The sequence below is a fragment of the Conger conger genome, chromosome 4 (assembly GCF_963514075.1).
Source record: "Conger conger chromosome 4, fConCon1.1, whole genome shotgun sequence".
In the NCBI taxonomy this organism is placed as follows: domain Eukaryota; kingdom Metazoa; phylum Chordata; class Actinopteri; order Anguilliformes; family Congridae; genus Conger; species Conger conger.
The window spans coordinates 31695711-31720317 of record NC_083763.1 but is presented as its reverse complement, the minus strand read 5'-3'; the positions used below and the strand labels follow the sequence as shown (position 1 = coordinate 31720317).

The window sequence follows — 24607 nt, the reverse complement described above, 5'->3', positions numbered from 1 at the left end:
AACGTGTTGCCTCCATTAGCTTCCTGTGTATTTCTGGCATTAAAGAGGTGGTGGCAGCGGTGGAATGTCCAGGGCTAAGAAAGTAAAAGTCCTGCCATCTATTTCATCCTCCCTTGAAATCTAATCACTGATTTCACTAGTCAGTTCTACCTCCTGGCTGAAGAATTGCTGAACAATTCTCTCACCTGCTAATCTAGGTGATGGGCACAAAATACTGACTTGAACTTTTTTTTTTTTTTTGACCTGGATTTTCCTCCTTTGGCTTGTGGCAGCAGCCTGTCAATGACTCAGGCCAGCCTCTCCCCATGGTTTACAGCAAAAAGGGAACCCCTTAGTGTTCCAGCGAGTCACTTTTCACCAACTTGATACCGAGTGCCATCTCATCTGTGGAAAAATTCCTCCCATTTTGGCATTTTCCTGCCCCAGAAAATGACGTGAACAAATGGTTGCAACCGTTTACATCATTCTGAGATGGCCGTTGCTCAGCCGCAGAAACTGTAGCTTGCAACGTAGGACAGGGTAAGAGCAGTGGCTCCCTCCCGTGTCTCCCCTGAGCTGAAGCGTACACTGCCGTGTGAGAATGTTAACCGTGTGATAATGTTAACCGTGTGAGAATGTTAACCGTGTGAGAATGTTTCCGTGTTTGGTTTTGCTGTTTCTCGGGAGCAAGTTCCCTCCTCGTCTCCTTAAGGACCAGAGAAGGCAATTAATCGCCTCGGAGGAGCAGTGCCCTAGTGTAACAGTGCAGCTGTTTTTCTAAAACACCGCTTTGAGAAGATTGGTTCGCTTCATTGTAGTGGGAGCATCATGCAGGGCAGGGGTCATCAACTCTGGCCCTTCAATCCAAATCCAGCTCTGTGGCTCATTCCAATCGCTTTTTCTTCTCCTCTTTTTTCATTTTCGTTGCTTATTTTTCTATTCCTAACTCCACCCATCGGGAGAGGGGAAATCAAGAATTTGTGAATTAGGCAAATGGAATGTCCTTGCTCCTTCAAATGTCATTTCAAAGCCATGTCAGTTGCAGACATGGCAGATGCAAGGCAAATGGGGAAAGGTGGATCCACAGGTCGATCATTTGTACGTCACGCTTTTCCGACTGGGCAACTTTAAGGCTGTAGGTGTGATTCCCAGGCTGCCATTTGAGCAAAGTGCTTACTGGTGTGTTTTGTGATAGTGTACAGGGTCATTCCGTGTGAAATCAGATAAGGTTGCTGCAGTGCTGTATTGGATTTTGTTTAAACTTTGTTGTGATGAGTCCCAAACTAAGGCCGGTAAAATATTTCTGTTCAAATCCTATGTTTTCATGTTTTTTCAGTCCTTGGTATTATTTCATTTTTATAGCCTCAAAAGCACCTTTTCTAGGAAGCCATGTTTGGGGTTAATATCTATTAAGTATTTTTCCTTGCTTCACCAACTTTCTGGGATGGAAGACAAATCTGTTTTCTATATGCCAAAACCAGTAAAAGCCTGTACTGCGTGCCGGGCCCTAGGTTTGGAAAAAAGTGCTACATTTCGAAACGAGAGTGATATTGAGTTCTGAAGACGGTTCTGAGACGGTGCTGCAACCACTTTTCTGGATTTTGTCCGATTTGACACGGAATGACCCTACTGTCGGTGTGAAGCCTGCACTGATGGCTTAATGGCTTAAGGGAGGTGTAAAGTGTGAGTTTAGCATGGAGTAATTGTAAATGATGTGTTGTGACTGGGGAATGTCAGTGTGGTGTGGAGGAGGTGTAAAGTATGTTTTGTGACGGTGTACAGGCGGTGTAAATGTTGCGTTGGTCTTGCCCTTCCTGCAGCAGCAGCGTCGGGAGCGGGAGCTGAGGAAGCAGCAGGAGCGGGAGCAGCGCCGGCGGTATGAGGAGATGGAGCAGCTCAGGAGAGAGGAGGAGAGGAGGCAGGCCGAGCGTGAGCAGGTACAGCTGCAATCTCTCACGCACACGCACACACACACACGCTGACACACACACGCTGACACACGCACGCGCACACACACACGCTGACACACGCACGCACACACACACACGCTGACACACGCACACACACGCACGCGCACACACACACGCTGACACACGCACGCACACACACACACGCTGACACACGCACGCACACACACACACGCTGACACACGCACGCACACACACACACGCTGACACACGCACGCACACACACACACGCTGACACACGCACGCACACACACACACGCTGACACACACACGCTGACACACGCACGCACACACACGCACGCTGACACACGCACGCGCACACACACACGCGCACACACACGCACATGCCCAGACGCACACGCACACACGCACACGCACGCACACACACGCACGCACACACACGCACGCACACATACGCGCTGACACAGACGCAGCTCAGGAGAGAGGAGGAGAGGAGGCAGGCCGAGTGAGAGCAGGTACACAAACTCTTGCCTGCAGTGAATACGTATATTGTTTCTCTCTCTCTCTCTCTCTCTCTCTCTCTCTCACACACACATACACGCGCACACACACACACAAACATGCACACGCACACAAACACTGATTCCTATATTGTCATTTTTTAATGGTTCGATCAGTTCTTCAGTACCTCGCTGTTTTCTTTGGTGTGGCCGTGCAAAATAAATATACACTCAGTGACCACATTATTAGGTAGACCTGTACACCAGCTTGTTAATGCAAATATTTAATCAGCCAATCATGTGACAGCAACTAAACGCATAAAAGCATTTAGATGTGGTCAAGAGGTTTAGCTGTTTTTCAGACCAAATGTCAGAATGGGGAAGAAATGTGACCTAAGTGACTTTGGCCATGGAATGATTGTTGGTGTTAAGTGGATAGACTACAGCAGCAGGAGACTAAAAAAAAAGTCCAATAAATACCTAATAAAGTGCTCAATCAGTGTATATAGCCTGCTAAATTGTTTAATTTTGAAAATCGCGAAATAAAATAGAGTCTAAATAGAGGACTTCCATTGGAGGACTTCCAAGATATCTGAGTGAATATTTCTGAGGAAGACAGTTAAAACACCTTTGACACGTAGCGGCAATAGAGGGAATTTTCAGTGACGTGACCCCATTTTATATAGGGTGAGCATCTAAATAATATTTTATTATTATTCAGTGTGCTTATAAATAAGGAGCCAGGGTTTGCACTTTTTGAGATTAGGCTCCAATACACCAGACAAGCTCAGTAAAGCATAGTAAAGTATTTGAAGCTGAAACCATTACATATTTGACCCAGGTCTGGCTGCAAGTTCAGACACAATGCATTTTCTCAATTCAAAAACAGCCTAGAAATATGAAAACAAATGCAACAGAGGAACACACACTTGCTGAACAAGCAGCGCTAGCCTTACACACGTTCCCGCCCTTAGCAAGTTATCGCCCTGGGCAATTGCATTTATTGCCTACTGCTACTGAATCAGAAAAAAACATGTAGTTGTTTATTATTTACATGCTGTGTGCACATTCCACTAAAGTTATATTTACACTTGGAACTCTGGAACTAAAAGGAAAAGCACGGGTGGCATTTTGGCTGAAATTCACTTTTTAGAAAGTTTCTAGTGTAAGAAAGCCAGTCTGTGCCTTTCTTACACTATTTCGCTATTTCCTTCACCATGTACAAAGTAAATGAGGAGCAAGGGGTTTGTGTATATGACCATTACACTGTAAGTGAATCAGGAACGGTCCGTAGACATAACGGCTACCCTGTATAAAGTGAATGAGAACAGGGTTTGTGGCTATGACTGTTCCCTTGGTTGAATTGAATAAGGAATGAGGTTTGTTGATATGACCATTTCTGAATATGACGTCATCTTGTGGTCATCGGGGGTTCACACTTTTATATGTACTGACCCACACGCAGACACACGTGCACACACACACACACACACAGTTTGTGGTTCTCTTGCGATCTATCACTCTTTAATTTGTCTCTTGCTCTTCCTGCACAGCCTCTCATGTCTATAGCTGAAAAAAAAGAAAAAAAAGGTCTGGATCATGAGACTTATCCTGGTCGCTGCGTCATTCTTATCTGGCTCACACACTCTGTTACCTGTTCTGTCTCTCTCTACTCTCCTCTCTCCCCCTCTCCCTCTCTCTGAGCAGTGCAATGTGAGTGACTGAGTTCTCTCTCCCTCTCTCTGGGTGGGTAGAGCAGTGCAGTGTGGGTGACTGAGTTCTCTCTGTCTCTCTCTATCTCTCTCTCTTAATCTCTCTCCCTCTCTCTGAACAGTGCAGTGAGTGACTGAGTTCTCTCTCCCTCTCTCTGGGTGGGTAGAGCAGTGCAGTCTGGGTGACTGAGTTCTCTCCCTCTTTCTGGGTGGGTAGAGCAGTGTGGGTGACTGTTTTCTCCTCTCCCTCACGCTTGCCGGGGCGGTAGGAATATATCAGGAGACAGTTAGAGGAGGAGCAGAGGCAGCTGGAGATCCTACAGCAGCAGCTCCTCCAGGAGCAGGCTCTTCTTCTGGTAAAGGAGTGGGGCCCCCGCCCCTACCCTAGACCCGCATCCTCCCTCCACCATCAACCCCCTCCCCTGTGACCCCTGTGACGTCTGTGCATATCTGTGATGTGAACCAGAACATACACCCCCCCATTCCTCACTTCATCATATGTACAGTACTGTGCAAAAGTCTTAGGCACATTTTTTTTAAATCCATAAAGCAAAAATGCTTTTAAAAATAGTGAAATTGTATATATAGAATATGTATTATTATGAACAGTTAAAAAACAAAATCAAATCAATATTTGTTGTGACCACCCTTTGCCTATAAAACTGCATAATTGTATGTTGGTCCAAACATATTGCAGAACTTACAGAATCTACAGATTTTGGCTGTCGCTTGCTTCTGGCTATCCAGGTAATGCCAGACAGCCTCATTCAAGTCTTTATCTGAAAAGTGGTCCATTACTTATATCAAATTTATACAAAACATATCTAGGGTGCCTTAGACTTTTGCATAGTACTGTATGTGCTAGAAATGAGAAATTGCACTCCTGGATGCTGAGAACATTCAACTGCCTCTTCAAAAAGGAAGAGTCTGGAGCCAGAGAACCCACAATCTCATAGTGCATTACTCCATCATGTTTACAAATGAAGACCTCAAGCATTTCACATAACACGAACACAAGTGCACATTACAAAAATCTGGCAATTTTTTTCACAGCATTTTTTCCATGTGTACATAAAATAATATGAATGCCAGAAGCATTCGGAATGATAAGATGATTTATCTGCCCGTCAGGTCTTTTTCGATTTCAGTGGAAGCTAGTCGGCTGTCAGAAACCTCTGTGAATTATCGTCAGAAATGGCAATGGATAAGCCACCTCTCTTCCACGACCCGTCCACCCAATAACAAGTGGGACGGAGGGTGGTTTACAGCCGGCTGACAGCGGAGCATAAAACAAATTCAATCCGGCCGACGCCATTTTGGTGAAGAGCGAGCCTGGCTCCGGCAGTATATTACCATGTAGCACCCGTCTTTTCTTAGAACTCGGTGACCCCATCCTCAGACTTCCCCGACCCAACCACAAATCTCGGAGACAGAGGCCGCAAGTTTTATATCACTCATTCACCCATAAACACGGTCAGTGGATCACGACGCGTATGTTCTTGTTTCCTTGTTTTTTCAGCGCTCACAGCCCTCGTCGTATGGCAGGGTATCAGTATTTTTTGGGTTTGGGGTGTTTGCTGTCGACGTGGGTGTATACTTGATAAAAAGGCAAACTGCCCAAAATCAAACCGCTGCCAAATAAGGCCCTGTTTTTATAAACAAACATGTATAAACTTTGTTGCAGTTATGAACCATTTATTGTGACACTCAATGCCAGCTGATTCAGACCATTCAGCTGTGATGAACACTCGAAAGATAGAAGCGACAACCAATTTTTTTGTTCCCAGTTGAAATTTCGCGGTGGCTCTTACAACGCCGTGCTTGCAGGCCAGGATACCTGCCCCAGCAGTCAACGCGACCATTTCCCGGTGGAGTTACACAACCAAAACCCCTACCAAGAGCCCATATGGTCCTGTTCTCCACCCCCACCTCCTCTTTCTGTTCAGTATCATCTGGTCACAGTGGCTTCTGACGTCAACGTTAGGTGATCTTAGCAGTCGGATTTCTGCACTTCCAGTGTGGCCTGTGTCAAGTCGCCAAGCTCCCTCCCCTCCGCTCCTCTCTCCTCCACAGAAGAGGTCTCCTTTTTATTTTTCATTGCAAAAAAACTCCAATCCGTGATTAAAGATTGAAAAGCCCCACCCACTTTTAGTGCACTGGCTCTTGCCCAGCCTCTTCTGCACATGCCTGTCATTCCCTCCCTGCAGACTGTGTTTATACTTCAGTGTGTTTCTGCTTCAGTGTGTTTCTGCTTCAGTGTGATTGTGCTTCAGTGTGATTGTGCTTCAGTGTGATTGTGCTTCAGTGTGTTTGTGCTTCAGTGTGTTTCTGCTTCAGTGTGATTGTGCTTCACTGTGTTTCTGCTTCAGTGTGTTTCTGCTTCAGTGTGTTTGTGCTTCAATGTGTTTCTGCTTCAGTGTGTTTCTGCTTCAGTGTGATTGTGCTTCAGTGTGATTGTGCTTCAGTGTGTTTGTGCTTCAGTGTGTTTCTGCTTCAGTGTGATTGTGCTTCACTGTGTTTCTGCTTCAGTGTGTTTCTGCTTCAGTGTGTTTGTGCTTCAATGTGTTTCTGCTTCAGTGTGTTTCTGCTTCAGTGTGATTGTGCTTCAGTGTGATTGTGCTTCAATGTGTTTCTGCTTCAGTGTGATTGTGCTTCACTGTGTTTGTGAACGTGCTGCACTGTGTTTGTGTTTCAGTATGTTTGTGTTTGTGCTTGAGTGTGTTTGTGTTGCATTTCCAGGTGTCCCTCAAGATGACTCCAAGTTCTTTTTACCTTCAATAGTAGACTGACCTTCCTCCTCCTCTGTGTGTGTGTGTGTGTGCGCTTGCGTGCGTGCGTGTGTGCGTGTGTGCGTGCGTGTGTGCGTGTGTGCGTGCGTGCGTGCGTGTGTGCGTGCGTGCGTGCGTGCGTGCGTGTACAGGAGTACAAGCGGAAGCAGCTGGAGGAGCAGAGGCAGGCGGAGCGGCTACAGAGGCAGCTCCAGCAGGAGAGGGCATACCTGGTGTCTCTCCAGCAGCAACAGCAGCAGGACTCTCGCTCTGGCGACAAGAAGCTCTACCACTACAAGGACTCAGTCAGCCCCAACGACAAACCCGCCTGGGCCAAAGAGGTATGACCGGCTGCCCCGCACAGGAGCTCCTGTAGGAAAGACCACCATCCACTGTGTCCAGGAGGGACGAGGACGCCATTTTGGCTCATGCCACGAGCGACACCTTCGTTCTGCTGTGTTAATTTCTGACACATTTCTGTAACTGTGACTAACGGTTAACTTTGTTCCTTTCAGCACCCCATCTTCAGACTTCCCCGACATATTTGCCCATAAATGCAGTCAGTGGGCCACAGCGCATGTGTTCCTGACAGATCGCACTTCCTTTTTTAAAAATGTCATTCTGTCATGATTAACGGTCAACTTTGTTTCTTTCAGCATTTGAGGCCCTCGTTGGATGGCTGGTGTAGCTCAGATGAACTGCAGGGCGTCAGTGTTTTTTGGGTTTTGGGGAGTTGGCTGTTGAGGTGGGAGTATACTTGAGAAGAAGGCAAAATCAACCTACAGCCAAACACGGCCCTGCAAACCTGTTGTACATTCATTGTAGCTTTGAACTGTTTGTTTTGTGACACTCAACACCAGTGGGGATGCGGATTCTGATTATTTGGTTGTGAAAAGCACAGTAAAAACAGAAGTGGAAATGTTTGCCTCAAAAAGGTAACGACAACGTATGTGGACAGACACTTCATCAGAAGTCACTTTAGTTTATTTAACGCTGCAAAAAAAGACCAAAAAAGGAGACGATGCAGCCTCCCATGTGATATTTTAGACCACTAGCAGCAATCTCCGAATTTACAACAGGGGACATATTTTACAGGGATATGCGCACTGCAGTGGCCAAAGTCAATGTCAGACCTGGGTCAGATACGTAATGGTTTAGGATTCAAATACTTTTCTGTGCTAGATTGATCATGCCTGGTGCAATTGAGCCAACTAAGAAGACCAGAAGGCGGGGTTTGCACTTTGAGAGTATTTCATAGGTTCCAATACACCATACAAGCTCTGTAAAGCATAGAAAACTATTTGTATCCAAAACAATTACATATTCAATCCATGTCTGGTCGATGCATTTCATTTTCTCTACGTCATTTTGCATCATTTAGTTTGTACAAACTAGTTGAAGTTAGTTTCCGGGGCAAGCATACTCCCACCTTTACCCAGCGAGAGTCAGAACGGCGCACTGCGACAGTGTGGTCCGTGGGCCGAGCCTGACCCTGACGTCGGCCCTCCTCGACCAGCGTCAACCGCTACGTTTAACTCTTTCTGTGGTCCCATTTTTCCAGGTCATGAAAAGGTCCAAAAGTAACTCCCCCCGCCTCCCGCCCCGTCAGCACCACTCCTTCAGCCACCCGGGCGAGGCCCGCCCCGCCCGCTTCCTCCGAATCCCCGGGCGCTCCCCCCGCCATCGGCAGCACCGCTCCTCCACCCCCCCAAACCCGCGCCCACGCAGCGGGGACGCTGCCATAGAGCAGCTGCAGAGGCCCGTGCCCCAAATCAGGGTGTGGAGCCAGATGGACCTCCTGGACCTTGCCCAGGACATTGGGGCTCACGTTCGGGACCTGAAGGCCCAGCGGGGCCACCGCGGGCGTAGCCCCGGCCGTAGCCCCGGCCGTAGCCCCGGCCGTAGCCCCAACCATCACAGCGGGGTTAGTCCCACACCCAGCACTGCAAAAACCCAAGAGTAACTCAACACACAAGTGCTTTGGTCTCGTGTTGAGACTTAAAATCGTATTCCTATTTCTAAATAAGGCTAAAATATTGGCCCATGATATCCGCCGGTTTGACTCGATTCGAGATTTGCCGATGGAGTAAGAAAGTGTCGGTTGTCAAAAAGTTGACAGTAAACAGTAAACGTTGACAAGAAAACAGTAACAGTAACAGGAAGGTGATATTTTCTGCTTGAGAGAAAAACCTAGAGCTTAAGTCTCAATGCAAGAGTAATACACTTGTTAAGATGGAGTTTTTGCAGTGTAGGGCCAGTACCCCCTCTCTGTCTCCTGCTTGCATGCGCCCTGTGGAAAAGAGGATACATGAATGTCAGCGCTGGCATTCATAGGGCATCTTGGAATAGTATTACTGACCTTGGATAAGTTTCCTGTGCTAATACGTTAACCATGTCCGTTGTGAGGTTAAAGGCAAAAAACTTAACCTAGATCAGCACACTCTCTATGACAGGGATCAGCAACTTTCAAAAGTCTTCGAGGGTTGTGAACTGCTGGTTTTCCACCCTCCCTTTACCTGGGAGTCAGGTAAAGACAGTCTGGCCAATGGTAGCACTAATTACCTGAGAGAGAAGATAACCAGGGCTGTATTTGGTACCAGAGTTGATAATCTATCAGGTGCTCTCTGAGGTGTTTTATTGATATAGACCCAATGAAATTGTAGAGCTCAAAATATTCAGCCGACTGCTATAGCACCCCTCATCTGAAAGCGTCACTGTGGTCTTATTTTCATGTGATATTTACTGTTTATTTAGAGATCTAGTGGCAGCTTGTAGCCTAGTGGGTACGGTACATGACTGGGACCCAGAACGTTGGTGGTTCAAGCCCCGGTGTCACCACTATATGAGCTACACAGCTCTTGGGCTCTTGAGCAAGGCCCTTGACCCCACATTGCTCCAGGGGGGATTGTCTCCTGCTTAATCTAATCAGCTGTAAATTGCTTTGGATAAGAGCACCAGCTAAGTAACTGTAATAATAATATTAAATGATCTAAGTAGAATAAATGGTCCCGGTAGTCTTATTATTGTGCAATATTTACTATGTATTTATTTAGAAATCTAGAATCAGCATTACCATCTGAAATGTGGACCGTCTCCAATTTGATGGTCTCGCACTATATAAAGCGGTAGTGAGCTGGGTATAGCAGCTATGCCCAGTGCACATTGTGCAGATAAAATCACTCCCCATCCATTTTCCAAAATTCCCTGTGCCAGCGATGACCTCACCTGCCCGTTTACGTCAGCTCCCCATCTCCCAGCCCAGTCACCTGGAAAAACCCACATAGAAGCCAGCGACTAGCCTGATTACTTCTGCTCTGTCAGTTCCCATATGCTCCCGGCATTAATCTGCCCCACCGTGGCACCGCGGCAAGCCCCCCCCCCCCCCCCAAAAAAAAAAGGGAGAGCGGAGTCAGGGAGTGAGTGTTGGTCCACCCTTTTCACACTAACAACCTAATTTATTCTGACCGGTGTTGTTTGGATAGCAAGGGAAGAGGTGTGCTTCATACTGAACCATCATCCCCACTACTTTCCGTGGGCATCTAAAAATAGCTGGTATATACTTTAATTGTATCTGTTTATTCTCTTGGCAGGGGTTGATTTTCTGATGTATGCTTGTGTCTCACAAATACCCCCCCCCCCCCCCCCCCCCCCCCCCCCTAATTTATCGTGGGTCAATAACTCTTTTTTCTCTTTCCTACAGACTGGGGATGAGGGAGGACTTTGCTGGAGGTAGAAAAAGGGTTTTGGGTGCGGACATTGTTCGTTTTTAGCGGTTCTAACGTACTTCGAGTCAGGTCAGAACAGTTGACCTGAAATCAGTCATCAGTTAGCCGGGCTGGATGTTTCAATTACATCATATTACAATGTAATAATATTGTATATGAATGTATTATATTACATTGTATTATAGTATGTTGCTTTCGTTTAATTTGTCTAGAGCCGCTTACAATGTCTGAGAGCCTAAGTGCATCCATCTCAGATATAGTGGTTAACAACGGCGAGTGAATATTCAACATCACTGAGTTAACTAAGTTCACTATGCTCACCAAGTACCGAAATACGCATTATGAATACGTATAGACATCATCAGTAACAGGCCCTAAGAAACTCACAAACACAATGCCATAAAATGACCGTAATGAGTAGTGTTCAGATTGACGGTGTCGTACACCCAAAACCCCTTCTCCTCTCCAAGTGCCTCTCCCCGGTACGGACTGGGCGCTTGTAGAAGGGTGGCAGGTGACAACTGGTATCTGCATGAGCCACTGGCCGACATGCAATTACTGGGCTGCTACTGACTTATCTTCTCTCCCCTCTGGAGAGACATTGGTGTGGGCGCTTGGATTAATCATCTTCTTCCCCTCTCCCCTCTAGTTTTTTCTTTCTTTTCCTAACATGTGATATTTATTTTTTGTACATGTCTTCCATATTAGGTCTTTGAGCGTTATTCTTAATGTGGCCTTGACTAACAGATGGATTGCTGGTGTGTTCATGCATTACTCGCTCTGGAGATTAATTTTGTGCGTACTATGAAACTGTGATAACATTTATAAAAATTGTGTTGATACAGTGCAGTCCTTATGTATTTGGACAGTGGTATAATTATTGACCTTTTGGCTCTGTATTCCAGCACATTTGACATGAAACTAAATATGAGGCTAAAGCGCATTTATTTACATCCATATTGGATGATCCGTTTGGGAATTACATCCTTTTTTTGACGTAGTTCCTCCATTTTAGGGGACCAAGCATAATTGGGAAGTTGGCTTCTCAGCTGTTTCTGATTAGTCAGGTGTTATCAATCAAAAAGGTATTCAGTGTGCTTGTGTCCAGAGCCAAAGGAACAGAAATCGGAACAACTGTCCAAATACTTACGGACTGCTCTGTATATAGTCACTTGTTCAATTAAATGTGGACTAAAGTACTGGGTGGTTAGAAGGTGGAGGTGGGAACTTGTAACGTGACGTGTGTTCCTACTGGATGGGGGGGGGGGTGTAGGTGGAGGAGCGGTCCAAGCTGAACCGCCAGAGCTCACCGGCACTGCAGCACAAGGTGGCCAATCGGATCTCTGACCCCAACCTGCCTCCCCGCTCCGAGTCGTTCAGCAGCGGTGGGATCCAGCCAGCCAGGACCCCACCCATGCACCGTGCTGTGGAGCCCCAGGTACGAACCCTCCCTCCATGCAGACCTCCTCCCCCTTCCCCCTCTGGCCTCTCCTCCTACCCACTCTCATCATCTCCTTAAGACCAGTTCATAGTTAGGCGATGTATGATCAGGTGTTGGCTATTGCTACATTGTCACCAAAATTCGCTTGACTTGGAAGCTAGTTGATGGAAGCTAAAGATAATTACAGATGAGAATGTTCTGTAATTAGGTTGTCATGACAATTGAGCCAGCAATGGGGTCAGAGTTTAATAGATTTTATGTCTTCGCACATAGATGATAGCGACGACATTAAATCGGCGATCATTCTAGCATAAACTACAAGTCGGTGCGACCAACCATCAAATGTGATGATCGCTGGTGGCAATGACCGACATCTCCAGACTATTAACTATTAACTGCTCTTAATGCAGGCAGTGTCAGTGTTGTTGTGTTGAGTTTGACATTTGACATTTGATATCTCTGCTGTGACATTGCATCTCGTTCGAGAGGCCTTACCAAAGAGAAGCAGATAATTTCTTCTTTCAATATCATAATTATAATTTTTTTTTTTCTTTATTGTATTTCTCTCTGTTTTGCTGGCTGTGAATCACCTGAGTTGACTGTATGAAAGTTGCAGTATAAATATAGTTTAACTATAAAGCTCATTACTGTATTGCTGCTGTCTGTTGTGCCCTTGACCTTGGACATATCTCTCCCTGTTTGATGTTAGGCAAAGAGAAACCACAAGCCTTATACTCGTCCCTCATTGTCGCACAACATTCTGAAAACATTCTCACAACATTGCCATGGCATTCTATAGCTATGAGCTTTTGTGTATGGGTGTTCTATAACTATGAGTGGCACTGTTGCTATTTAATTTGCAGAGATTATCTTGTTTTGGAGGCGGCACGGATGGTGCAGTGGGTAGCACTGCCGCCTCACAGCAAGGAGGTCCTGGGTTCGAATCCCCGTCGGCTGGGGCCTCTCTGTGCGGAGTTTGCATGTTCTCCCCGTGTCTGCGTGGGTTTCCTCCGGGTACTCCGGTTTCCTCCCACAGTCCAAAGACATGCATGTTAGGCTGATTGGAGAGTCTAAATTGCCCATAGGTATGAGTGTGTGAGTGAATGGTGTGTGTGCCCTGTGATGGACTGGCGACCCATCCAGGGTGTATTCCTGCCTTTCGCCCAATGTATGCTGGGATAGGCTCCAGCCCCCCTGCGACCCTGTTCAGGATAAGCGGGTTCAGATAATGGATGGATGGATGGATCTTGTTTTGGGCACTGCACACTCTCAGAAATAAAGTGACAGTGGAGGTACATTTTTCCAAATTTTGAACCAAATTTCTCTAATGTGCCCTGAAAGTGCAGTAATGTTCTCATTCGGTACAACTGAGTATATTTTCCAAGCAAAAAAGTTAATGTAGCAATTGTGTATCACCCCAGCAACAAGCATTTGTATTTCTGTCACGTTTCGTATTTCTGAGAGTGGAGTCGTAGTTCATCAGCTAACTGGCCCAGTCTATCAAACTGGAGTGGGCCTCTAATGCCACTCCCCTGCCTCAGATGGCCCACCTGGTCCCAGTAAAGTCCCACGGCTCCTCCATGTCGGCGTCCCAGTCTCTCCACGACCAGTCAGCCAAGGGCGTGTCTGCCTTCCAGGACGGCCTGGTCTCCCAGCGACCCGAGATGCCACGCCAGAACTCGGACCCCACCTCCGAGAACCCCCCGCTGCCGCCCCGCATCGCCAGCCGCGATGAAAAGTTTGACCGCACCTCCTGGCTGAGGGAGGAGGACATCCCCCCTAAGGTCTCTAAAAGCCAGTCCACACCAAGAATGATAACTATAAATATGTTCTCAAAAACTCAATGGGTGGTGGAGTCCACACCAGATCTGTAGCAACAGTGACGAACGATATCGTTGGGATCACATTCAGAGAATATTTTCCTGCTGCATTAATGATAAAACTCTGACAACAGATCAAAATGCAAGCAAACGGTCAGGGCATTTTGCCAGATGACATAGCTGAGAGGCTATTTACAGAACGTTATCGGTCAGCAGTGTGGATGCTGTGGATATTGTTATAGTTATCTTTATAGTTCTTGTTCTCGGTGTGGATGGGCCTTAAGTTGGAATTCAATTGTTTTGTGTGAAACACCGGCTTCTGTGAGTGACTCTGCTGTACATCGTTATGCCCTAATAGTTTTTTGCCCTAATTAAAGATGCCCAAAAAACAATATTTGCCTGCATGCATACTACACCTTATGTTCTCAAGTAATTTACCTATTGCAGAATAGACAGTTACATGTGCAGTTACCGTTAGATAGTAAACTGAAGGAAAATGTAAATGTCAGCAAACATTCGGAATGTAGTCACCACCGTGGCTACACACATGTGGAAAACAAAATAATGAAAGCACCTGGGAAAATTAGGGACTGCAGTTGTATGCAAGGCAGGGGCTGCATCACAGGTTGCGCATGCATTAATCAAGAAAGTAACATCCTGGATGGATCGGGTCATGAATAACAATGCTGGCCAGGCCTGGCTGGCAATAATAATGGCTGCAAGAGGTGACTTCAGTAACTTTGAAAGAGTGCCGAATGTTGTGGAAACTGATGTTTCATAAGCACGGCATCTTAGGTGTTGTGAGCATGAAAATCAAAGTCGTCAGCAAAGGGCAGACATACTCTTGAATTAGTTTAACCTTCATTTTATGTTTGGAGTCAATTTAACCCCATTCAGTGTTTGAAATCTCTTGAAAACCAGTTAAACATTTTTCATCTTGATACTGTATGATTTTTCAAATTGTCTAATTTGGTCGGATTAAGTAGTAAACATGCAAAAAACAAGGGCGAGCACAGCTAGCTTCTTGAAAAATGGTGATATACAAAACAATATTATGTTTGCATTGGTCAGCTCCCATGTAAAACAGCGATTTATTTAAACCTATTTAAAAATATTATTTCAAAACCAATGCCATTTCACAGGTGGCACAGGCTCCCCAAATTCTGATTTTGGTATAGTATAGATATATGGTTACTTTGTTGTGGATACCCAGAAAACATTTGTGCCAAAATAACTGCATTTAAATCCAACAGATCCCAATACAGGACCCCTCATTCTGTCATTTTGAGATGTGTGCTTTTTATACTTCAATGGCTATAGATTTTATTACATTTGAATAAAATAAAAATTTTTAAAAAAAATATTGATTAACTATGCATAGGCTTAACATGGGGTGACACAACATAAAATCAGGCTAGTTTATCCAAGTTTGAATCGCTGTGAAGTTTGAAATGAACGTGAGAATAATGAGAATTTGTTATGTCTGGCAATGGTGTCACAGGCAGCCTTCTGAGTATATGGTGGATAAAGTTGGTCACGTGCGTGCAGGTTATGGTTCTGATCCGGGTACTGTTATGTTCCACAGGTTCCACAGAGGACCACCTCCATCTCCCCAGCCCTTGTGAGGAAGAACTCCCCTGGAAACGGAGCTGGAGGCCTGGGGCCCAGAACCGGGTCCCAGCTGATCCGGGCCAGGTATTGAGCCCAGCTCCTTCACTGTCTCAGTCTTAAGATTACATGACATTACATGACATTACATTACAGGCATTTGGCAGATGCTCTTATCCCGGGCGACGTACAACAAAGTGCATAACTATAACTGGGAACAAGTTTGCTGAAAGACCCTGAAGCAGGGATCATCAAATCATGGTCCTTGAGGTCTGAGAACTGCTGGTTTTCCACCCTCCCTTTACCTGGGAGTCAGGTGCAAAGGTAATCTGGCCAATCAGTGGCACTAATTGTTCGGCTAACTACATGGGAGAAAAGAAAACCATGGCCGGATTTGCATTCAAGGTCCAGATTTGATCCTTTTTGATTTCTGGTAAGCCTCAGCACACCTCTTTCCCTCAGACATCTCTGCTGGTTTACTGCCCAATTACACAGTCAGCCAGCCAGCCTCCTAAATCTCATTTCCCCTTCACTCATTTTTGACATTTGATTTTTATTATCATGTCAAATGCAAGCTTGCGGATATGACTGTTTACGCACTGACTCATTGGCAGGGGAAGAACTGTTCAATGTACTGGTATGGGTGGCTAGGGGGGAGGCACAAAGAGGATTAATGACAGAGAAAATTAAGCCGCGATCAATAAGCACGGGCGATTTGTAATATCAAACTGAAAGAATTACTTCCCCTGAGGTTCAGAGGACACTGAAATTATGGCAGGACTGTGGAGCATTAGATTGGTCCATGTAGTTTTGTAACAACAAACAATGTTGTCACAGGGCGTATACCAAATCCGGTAATACCGCTAGATGATGTATTAACTTGTCATAATGCGATAACTTCACTTTATAATGCAGTTCAACCAGGTAAGGTAATTCACTTTAAATGTCTCTCACTTTCTCTCTCTCACACATACACACACTCTCTCTCTCACACACACACACACACACACACACACACACACACACACACACACACAAACACCCAAGAACACACATGCACATTAAGATTCCAGTCTAACTTTTCAACCAGCCAAGTTTCATAAATGAACCAAAATACAAGTACATACACAAAGCATTCGCTCTGTATTCCTTTATAAGTTGCAGCTAAACTTTTGTTAATGTGTTTCATAGAAACTAAACATGCCATATACCAAACCTGGTTGTTTATAAGTCAGGCTTCCATGGCTAAAAGACATAACTTTATAAGAGAGGTGATTGCTGGGGCAAGTATTGGCAGCAGCTTCAGTGATGAAGACAGCTAGCTTTTCACTTGGAACTGTGTCTAAAGCCTGATTTATACTTCTTTGCACACCCTTGTGTCAAGTGTCGTATGACGAAAAATGAAATTGACGTACAACATTTTGCATTTATTCTTTGGCGAATGTCTGCGGTGACGATTATGCTATCTCTATGGTAACAAGATGCCAAGCAGCTGATGTTTAAATTTTTTAATACATGGCAGAGCCTGGCGTAGCCTATCAATGACAATGAATTTCCGTGTTCCATCTGGCTGTCAAATCAACACTGCGACAGTATATGACTGTGACATTAAAAAATGTTTACAGGTACGCGAGACTGAAAAATGTCATAGTACACTTTTTTTTCATTTGAATGCGTCATTTTCGTCATTTGACATTCGCCAGGGTTGTGCACCGAGTCTAAATCAGGCTCTAGGTGATGCCAACATGGATACCTGAAGGAAGTTGTTGTACACAAACCACTCATTACATTTGGCAGTGCATGTTTGTGCAGAGAACACAGGCAATGGAGGAATGTGACTGACTCTATTTCTCTTATTACCAAACCTCATAATGGCTTTCCTACCTTTTATTGGCACAACTCATGTAAACAAATGCCAGTAACAGTCCAAAAGCTACCAAAAGCTTAGAATCAAGACCAGATACTGTTATGCTCTGTTATAATGTACCTGTACTAAGGAATTCACTGAATAAACTTGGCTAATGCAATCAGAAACACCTGGGAAACAATTTGTCCCAACCATTTTGGTGCCCTGAAATGGGGCGACTGTATAAAACAACCATTTAACGAAAGTCAAGAATCTTCACGTTAACCGCATGTGATTTGTATGATTACTAAAATCTGTGGAGTATAGAGTCAAATAAAGAAATAAGTATTTCTTTGTCCCAAAGTTTACATGAATTAATATTTTTAAATAAAACTGATATTTTATGTGACGTCACAGAGGATGCAGTCAGCAGCCATCGGCACCTTCTGTTTGCGCTTACCCCCGACTGACACCCTCTCGCCTGTGTGTTTCTGCAGCAATCCGGACCTGTGCAAGACGACGGACCTCAGCGTGGAAGCAGCACTCCAGAGGACGAGCAGCGGGAGCTCCTCCAGCTCCAGCACGCCCAGCTCCCAGGCCGGGTCCAGTGAGAGGAGCCGGGTCAGAGGTGAGACGCAAGGCAGCGGCCACCGGGGGGCGCCAACCAGGGAGGCTATTGGAGGGGGCTTAGTTTCCACCCTACGCCTGGGCAGTGGCGCACCCAGCGTCAGGCTATCGGGCTCTAGCATTCCAGCTCATTCGTCCCAGAGAGTGCCGTGATTGTGTGATGCTGTTTTTCCCTGTAATACACGCAGCCTATATCACAAGTAGTCTAAAAAACCAGTGCGTCACATTACCGGTTTTCTTCTGGCAGCCGGATGGCGCTGTCTGTTTGGCAAGATATTGATGCTGTTGCTTTGACTTTAGTTTCATAGAGTTCCCGTGTTATACTAAACAATGTGTTTTTCTGTCGCTTTTTTGGGCTATTCCCCGTAAAATTGTCTGGGTAAGGAAGCCTTATAACCAGGTTCAAATAGTATTTGTGCTCGATTGAACTGGTTACACAGTGCTTGCAGGTGAAAAATGGAGTATGTGGGGAAAAGCAGGGTGCCCACTCCCTACCCCCTGCCTCTCTTGAACCTGGAGCCCACAACCACATATTATTCTTCTTAATTAGAGCAACTACCCCCAGGCTATTGTCCTGAAATCCTGCTCTCTCTGGGAACATTAAGGATTCTTCCTCATGAACCTCACCCTGTTTATTCCTCTAAAGGACTTTTTGAAAAGCCATCCCGTAATGCACCCCCGCAGGTTTTCATTTCATGGCTCGATGCTCCAGTGGAAGATGGAAAGCTTTGCCTCAGAGAGTTCAGCCATCCCCCGATCCCCCCCACCCTCCCCCAGATCTTCCAGACATATTGAGATTTCATCGTAGACCGTTTCCACCCTGAGGCACTGTGCACTTTCTGGGTGTCTACCTCTCGAAAGGAAGGATCACAGTGCTGATAGGAGCACCTTAAGGCAGGCCTCTCCAGATGAGTCTGTATCGATCTGAGGGAGTGATGGCTGGGGTAATGGTGCATTGTGGGTATTTGTGCTTGGCAACAACCTAGATTATTAGCTCTCTCTCTCTCTGAGAAGCAGCATCCTGTCACTCTGTTTATAAGGGGCCTCATTACAGGCTAGTTGTGGTAACAAACGAATAATGAGCTGACTTTGAGAGAAATCTCCCACAATGGAGCAGTAGATTAATACAACCTGCCTTTCACTTCCTCTGACCGTGCTGTGGATGTGAGCTGCATGTCAGGCCCATTCCATTCCTCTTCTCCTTCCATTCTCTGAAGGGCAGCTAGCTCTTTCGCCCTTCTGCTGGCCACTTTTGCAGGCAAGGCATCCCTAAGCCCCCACCACTCTTCTGTCCTACAGTGTCCGCTAGGCCAGACAGCTCTCCCGTGGTGTCCCTGGAGACCCCCAAAGCCAAACAGCAGGAGGATGGCCGGGACAGGCCAGGCCGACCAGCGGTGAGTCAGTTCATGTACCCACTACGGTCCCCTCAAAAAGTATTGGAACAGCAAGGCCAATTCCTTTGTTTTTGCAATACACTACATTAGGGGTGGAGATAAAAAGGTTAACACAAGACAAGAGTTTAGAATTTCGGCTTTTATTTTCTGGTTTTTACACCTAGATCTGTTAAACTACTTAGAACATAGCACCTTTGGTATCAGACCATCCTATTTTTAGATGAGCAAAAGTATTGGAACAGAGAGTATTTAAGTAAATAACACTTAATATTCGGTAGCATATCCCTTTCTTGCAATAACTGCATCAAGCCTGCGACCCATTTAGTATATTCACTAATTGTACGTACATAAATATTATCGAACTTGGAAAAATTACTTAAAATCAGGATTCACTAATAGAATTTCAGGTTACGTTAAGTCTGAAAATAAAATGAAACATTAAAATTAAGTGTCATTGGCGATAGCCTGATAGCAAGATCTCAAAGGGATTCTGGGAATCATTGATGAAGGGCCATCATACTTTCTCCATTCTAGACTGTCCCAAATGCGGAAATCAAATATACAGCATGTATCATATGTCAGTCTTGTTTTTATATAGGGACATACACTCAGTGAGTCCTTTATTAGGTATTTATTAGACTTCTTAATAAGTAAAAAATCTTTTTTTACTTATTAAGTCTTCTGCTGCTGTAGCCTGTCCACTTAGAGGTTTGATACATTGTGTGTTCAGAGATGCTCTTCTGCATACCACTGTTGTAATGCATGGTTATTTGCGTAACTGTCACCTTCCTGATCAGTCGGGCAGTGTTTTTCACTCAGTTATTTGCAAACTCTACAGAAAATCTGCATGAAAATCCCAGGAGATCAGAAATTTCTGAGATACTCAAACCACCCTGTCTGCCACCAGCAATCATTCCACAGTCAGACTCACATTTGATCACATTTCTTCCCCATTCTAATGGTTGATACCAACATTAACTGAAGCTCCCGACCTGTATCTGCATGATTGTATACATTGCACTGCTGCCACACAATAGTGCTACCTCACTAACATCAGAGAACTTCCAGAGACTAGGTTTAGATGAAGCCTACGACATTGAAACCTGTTCTCTGTCAGGCTTCAATGTCCTACGGTCCTTGTTAGACCCATGGTTGCACTTTATGACCAGCTCATAAGCCTGTCAATCTTGTCATACCCATGATTTCACTGTACGTCCAGCTCATAAGCCTGTACTACCAGCACACAAGCCTGTCAGTCTCATTATTGCACTGTACTACCTCCGGTGCCTACTAGGGTCTCATTATATTTCCCTTTTGCCTGCCAGTCACATTACCCTGTACTTTCAGTGATTTCCATGTCAGCCACCGATCTGTGCAAGTCTGAGCGAACGCCCCAGAACTGACAGTGCCTGACAACCCACTGAAATGCGAATGGTGTCAGTGTGCAGGTGCAGGTTTCTAGCTTTTACTCCATATTGGTGGTTGTAAACACATACCTCCCATACATTTAGGCCTTTTCCCCCACCATTATTTGTGTGAGCCTGACACACCGTCTTCCTTAAGCTTCTTTTCATGGAGGAATGCTTACTAGCTGTTATCAGGGGAAGATGATTCTTTACAGGTGTGCTGGTGACTGTTGTGATCATGTGAGACACGGGGTGGCCTGTAGCGTAGTGGTTAAGGTAAATGACTGGGACACGCAAGGTCGGTGGTTCTAATCCCGGTGTAGCCACAATAAGAGCCGCACAGCCGTTGGGCCCTTGAGCAAGGTCCTTAACCCTGCATTGCTCCAGGGGAGGATTATCTCCTTTTTAGTCTAATCAACTGTAAATCACTCTGGATAAGAGCGTCTGCCAAATGCCATTAATGCAATTAATGTAAAATCAATACACACATGAAGCTTTTTAATGAAACTTCTGCAACCGTCTTTCCTGGCTTTTACTATTAATGCACGTGTCAGAGAAAACAACTTGCACAACTTGCGCACACACACCCACACGCACACAAATATTCTATAGCCCTCCACCTTGCCCTGCTTGAGTGCTATACACACGTCACTGTAAATAACCACTTTACCTCCCCTTTCTGGCTCTGTTTATTTCCTCTGCATCTCTCTCTCCCTCTCTCTTTTCTGTCCTTTCCTCTGCCGTCAACATCCAACTTTCTTCAGAGCTATCAGAAAGCCAGTGACCTTTCCTCTTTGCATTCCTCTTTACTGCTAATACTTCACAATCGTCTCCTATCTCTCTTCCTCTCTTTGTCCCTTTTTTATTTCCTTGGGATTTGTGGGATTTTATGGTTTTCTGTACCTTGTGTTATTGTAGTGTTACAATAAAGGTCTGTTAACTCGTTCTTTCTCTCTCCCTCTCCCTCTCTCACTTACTCTCGCTTACTCACTCACTCGTTCATATTCAGGTTCTGATTCATATTCACTCTCACTCATTCATATTCAGATTAGTATTCATATTCACACTCATTCACTCGCTCGCACTCGCTCTCATTTTTTATTGTGCCTGTGCAACGTTGACCCTCAATCAACTGAGCATTTATTTTTTGAGATGGTTTAAGGTGGTATCCACATTAGATTATCTGATCTTGGATTATCACTTTTAGGCACTTTCTTTTTGGACCCTGCTGGCCAGACTGCTGGGTATTAAGTCAAAGGGAATCCTTCTCTTTTTTACTTTTGGAGTCGGAATTTTCACTCTTATGTTGGACTACATGGATTTTAAGCAGCTGCCTTGACTGCCTGTCTTCCAAAATGCCCTTAGAACCTTCTGGAGTCTGCTCCGTTTCCATGACAACACAGTTCTTTACACCTCATTTACTTGAAAAATGTTACTGAGGGGAAATAATGTGTGTGCAGATTCACTGCTGAAATGAAAAAAAAAAAAAAAGAAGTGGGATGTCACTTTCTCTGCCTGCATGTCAAAACTCTAAACGTGACATTTCTACCATCACGGATTTCTCATAGATACAGAGTTTCTAGACTGGAGGCAGCTTTTTCATATTACAGTATCTATGTAAGTCCAATGTGGTTTGGAACAGATGCAGAACAAATTGTAGGCACAGGAATAGCCACATTGTCATTTATGTGCTTATCAAGGTCTGACTGCGAAAATGATTTGCCTTTGTATATGTAATTAACACTAAATCTCTAAGTATAATACAATATAATTTAATATAATTAAAAGCACAACTTGAAAGAGAGGTATGGCTTTCCTAGCCAGCCCCCTGCTTTAGAATCACTTTGGTTTCAGTCTCTGACACAAGCTCGCTCCATCCCAAAAAACATTCTCACAATGTTGCTCCCAAGCCGTGGCAATGTTATACCATTCACAAAACATTCCAGTAACATTGCAAGAATGTTTTGGATTAGCTGGGACCACTGCTCAGGGATGCATGGGGCAGGTTTGACTCCACTGCTTGTCTATTGGTACACTGCAGTGTTTGTGCTGCATCTTCTCCCTCTTGCCATGCATGGCCAATCTCCCCTAACACACCCCACCCCCACCTTTACAGGATGAACTGGAAAGTGGGCCGTTGGTTGTGGTATGCTGTCAACCCTTCTGCATGTGGTGTTTAAAGAGCCCCCTGCCCTTTTTGATGGGGTCTGCCCCTGCTCTGTAATTGTTTTTGGATTTGAAAAGCTACTGAGCTTACTGAGCTTCTAACTAGCCCATTTAAAGCTTTTCAAAAGAAACCTTGGCGAAGCTGAAAAGACTTGTTTTTGTTCCCTTTCATTTATGTGCGTGGATTCCATGGATCTGCAACAAACATACGTTATGTCTCGTGGGAAGTCATTGTACAAACAACTTACAAAGAAAGTAGTTGGGCCCTAAAATTCTACTAATGCTAATTGCTATTTTTTTTCTTTAATCAGTATAGAATATAAATCGAAAGCTCCAGGATGCTATGAAAAGCTCAAGAACATGAAAAATATGCATGTGCGCATTTAAGCAACCAGGAAGTGGTATGTTTTCTTACAAATAAGGAAACAAGCAAAAAATATCTTTCTTAATGATTACATTCTGCTGTCTCGGTCATGACTTTTTCATTAACTCTCTCCACCCTACTTCCTCCAATCAGCACCTCACTGAACATCATGATTGTACAACTCCGTAATGCAGTCTGTTGTCTACCACTGTTTCTCGGCTCTGTTTGGAAGGGCGCACCCTTTGCAAGACATTTTTTATTCTAGCCAATGCCTCTGTTAATTGGGCTTGATTAAATTATTAAAATTGAAGATTGGAATTTACTCAATATCCCCCTGGAATAAATTAGTAGTCAAGTGAACTTAATTAGTTGGTCCCCCTAAACAACTGATTATTCTTGATCAATTAAAATTTTTAGTTTTGAGTAATTTGCTTTAAGGGTTTAAATTGAGTAGAAATTAAGCTATTTATATGCTCTGAGTTATCTGCATCTGTAAAAGACCATTGAGATTACCCTTATTAACCAAGGTCAAATCCTGGTCTATGTTCTAGCAGTAGAACATAGCAGCTCAATGTAATATAATTGGAGTTTACACTTTTGGGATCATTACATTTGTTCCAAGACGCCAGGCAAGCTGAGTCAAGTGCAGAAAAGTATTTGAATCCAAAACAAATACCGTTTGAACCCAGCTCTGGCATCTACTCTGATAGGTGCTTTGGCATTTGACATGTGGCGCTTCAAGAAAAAGTTTGCGTTGGTTCACGGTCAAAAGCTTCTGTGAACAGCTTGGGAAGATGACCATAGTTGACCACTGTCCCCCTCTTTCCCGCTCCTCGTAGGACCTAACCGCTCTCGCCAAGGAGCTACGTGAGCTGCGGACAGATGACACCCACCGCCCGCCTGTGAAGGTCACGGACTACTCGTCCTCCAGCGAGGAGTCGGAGAGCAGCGAGGACGATGGCGAGAGCGAGGGTCAGGACGGCACCGTGCCCGTCAGCGACATCCCGCGCATCATGTGAGTGTCTGCAGAGAGAGAGAAATTATGTGTGTGTAAGCATGCGGGCAGCCTGTAGCCTAATGGCTAAGGTACAAGACTGGGACACAGAAAGTTACTGGTTCAAGCACCGGTGTAGCCATGATAGTCCCCAGTTTAGTCTAATCAAATGTTAGTCTCTTTGGATAAAAGCATCAGCTAAATAAGAAATTGTTATTATTATTATTGTTATTATTAAATGGTAAATGCCTGCACTTATATAGTGCCTTTATCCAAAGCGCTGTACAAATGATGCTTCTCATTCACTCATTATGTGGCTCAAGTATTTT

At 44.9% G+C, this 24607-nt stretch overlaps 1 protein-coding gene across 3 annotated transcripts in view; it reads left to right on the top strand.

The window, feature by feature from the left end:
* The window catches only part of LOC133126249 (traf2 and NCK-interacting protein kinase-like), a 134611-nt gene that overhangs the window by 85841 nt on the left and 24163 nt on the right, over window positions 1-24607 (top strand). For 2 of the 3 annotated variants that reach the window (XM_061238263.1, XM_061238261.1), the window contains exons 13-20: window positions 1800-1916; window positions 7040-7228; window positions 11886-12050; window positions 13595-13837; window positions 15459-15568; window positions 17825-17955; window positions 19254-19348; window positions 24124-24299. In XM_061238263.1, the coding sequence (XP_061094247.1) occupies window positions 1800-1916; window positions 7040-7228; window positions 11886-12050; window positions 13595-13837; window positions 15459-15568; window positions 17825-17955; window positions 19254-19348; window positions 24124-24299 (1226 nt within the window). The remainder of the gene's footprint in view (window positions 1-1799; window positions 1917-7039; window positions 7229-11885; window positions 12051-13594; window positions 13838-15458; window positions 15569-17824; window positions 17956-19253; window positions 19349-24123; window positions 24300-24607) is intronic. The other variant, XM_061238262.1, reaches the window with a different exon arrangement.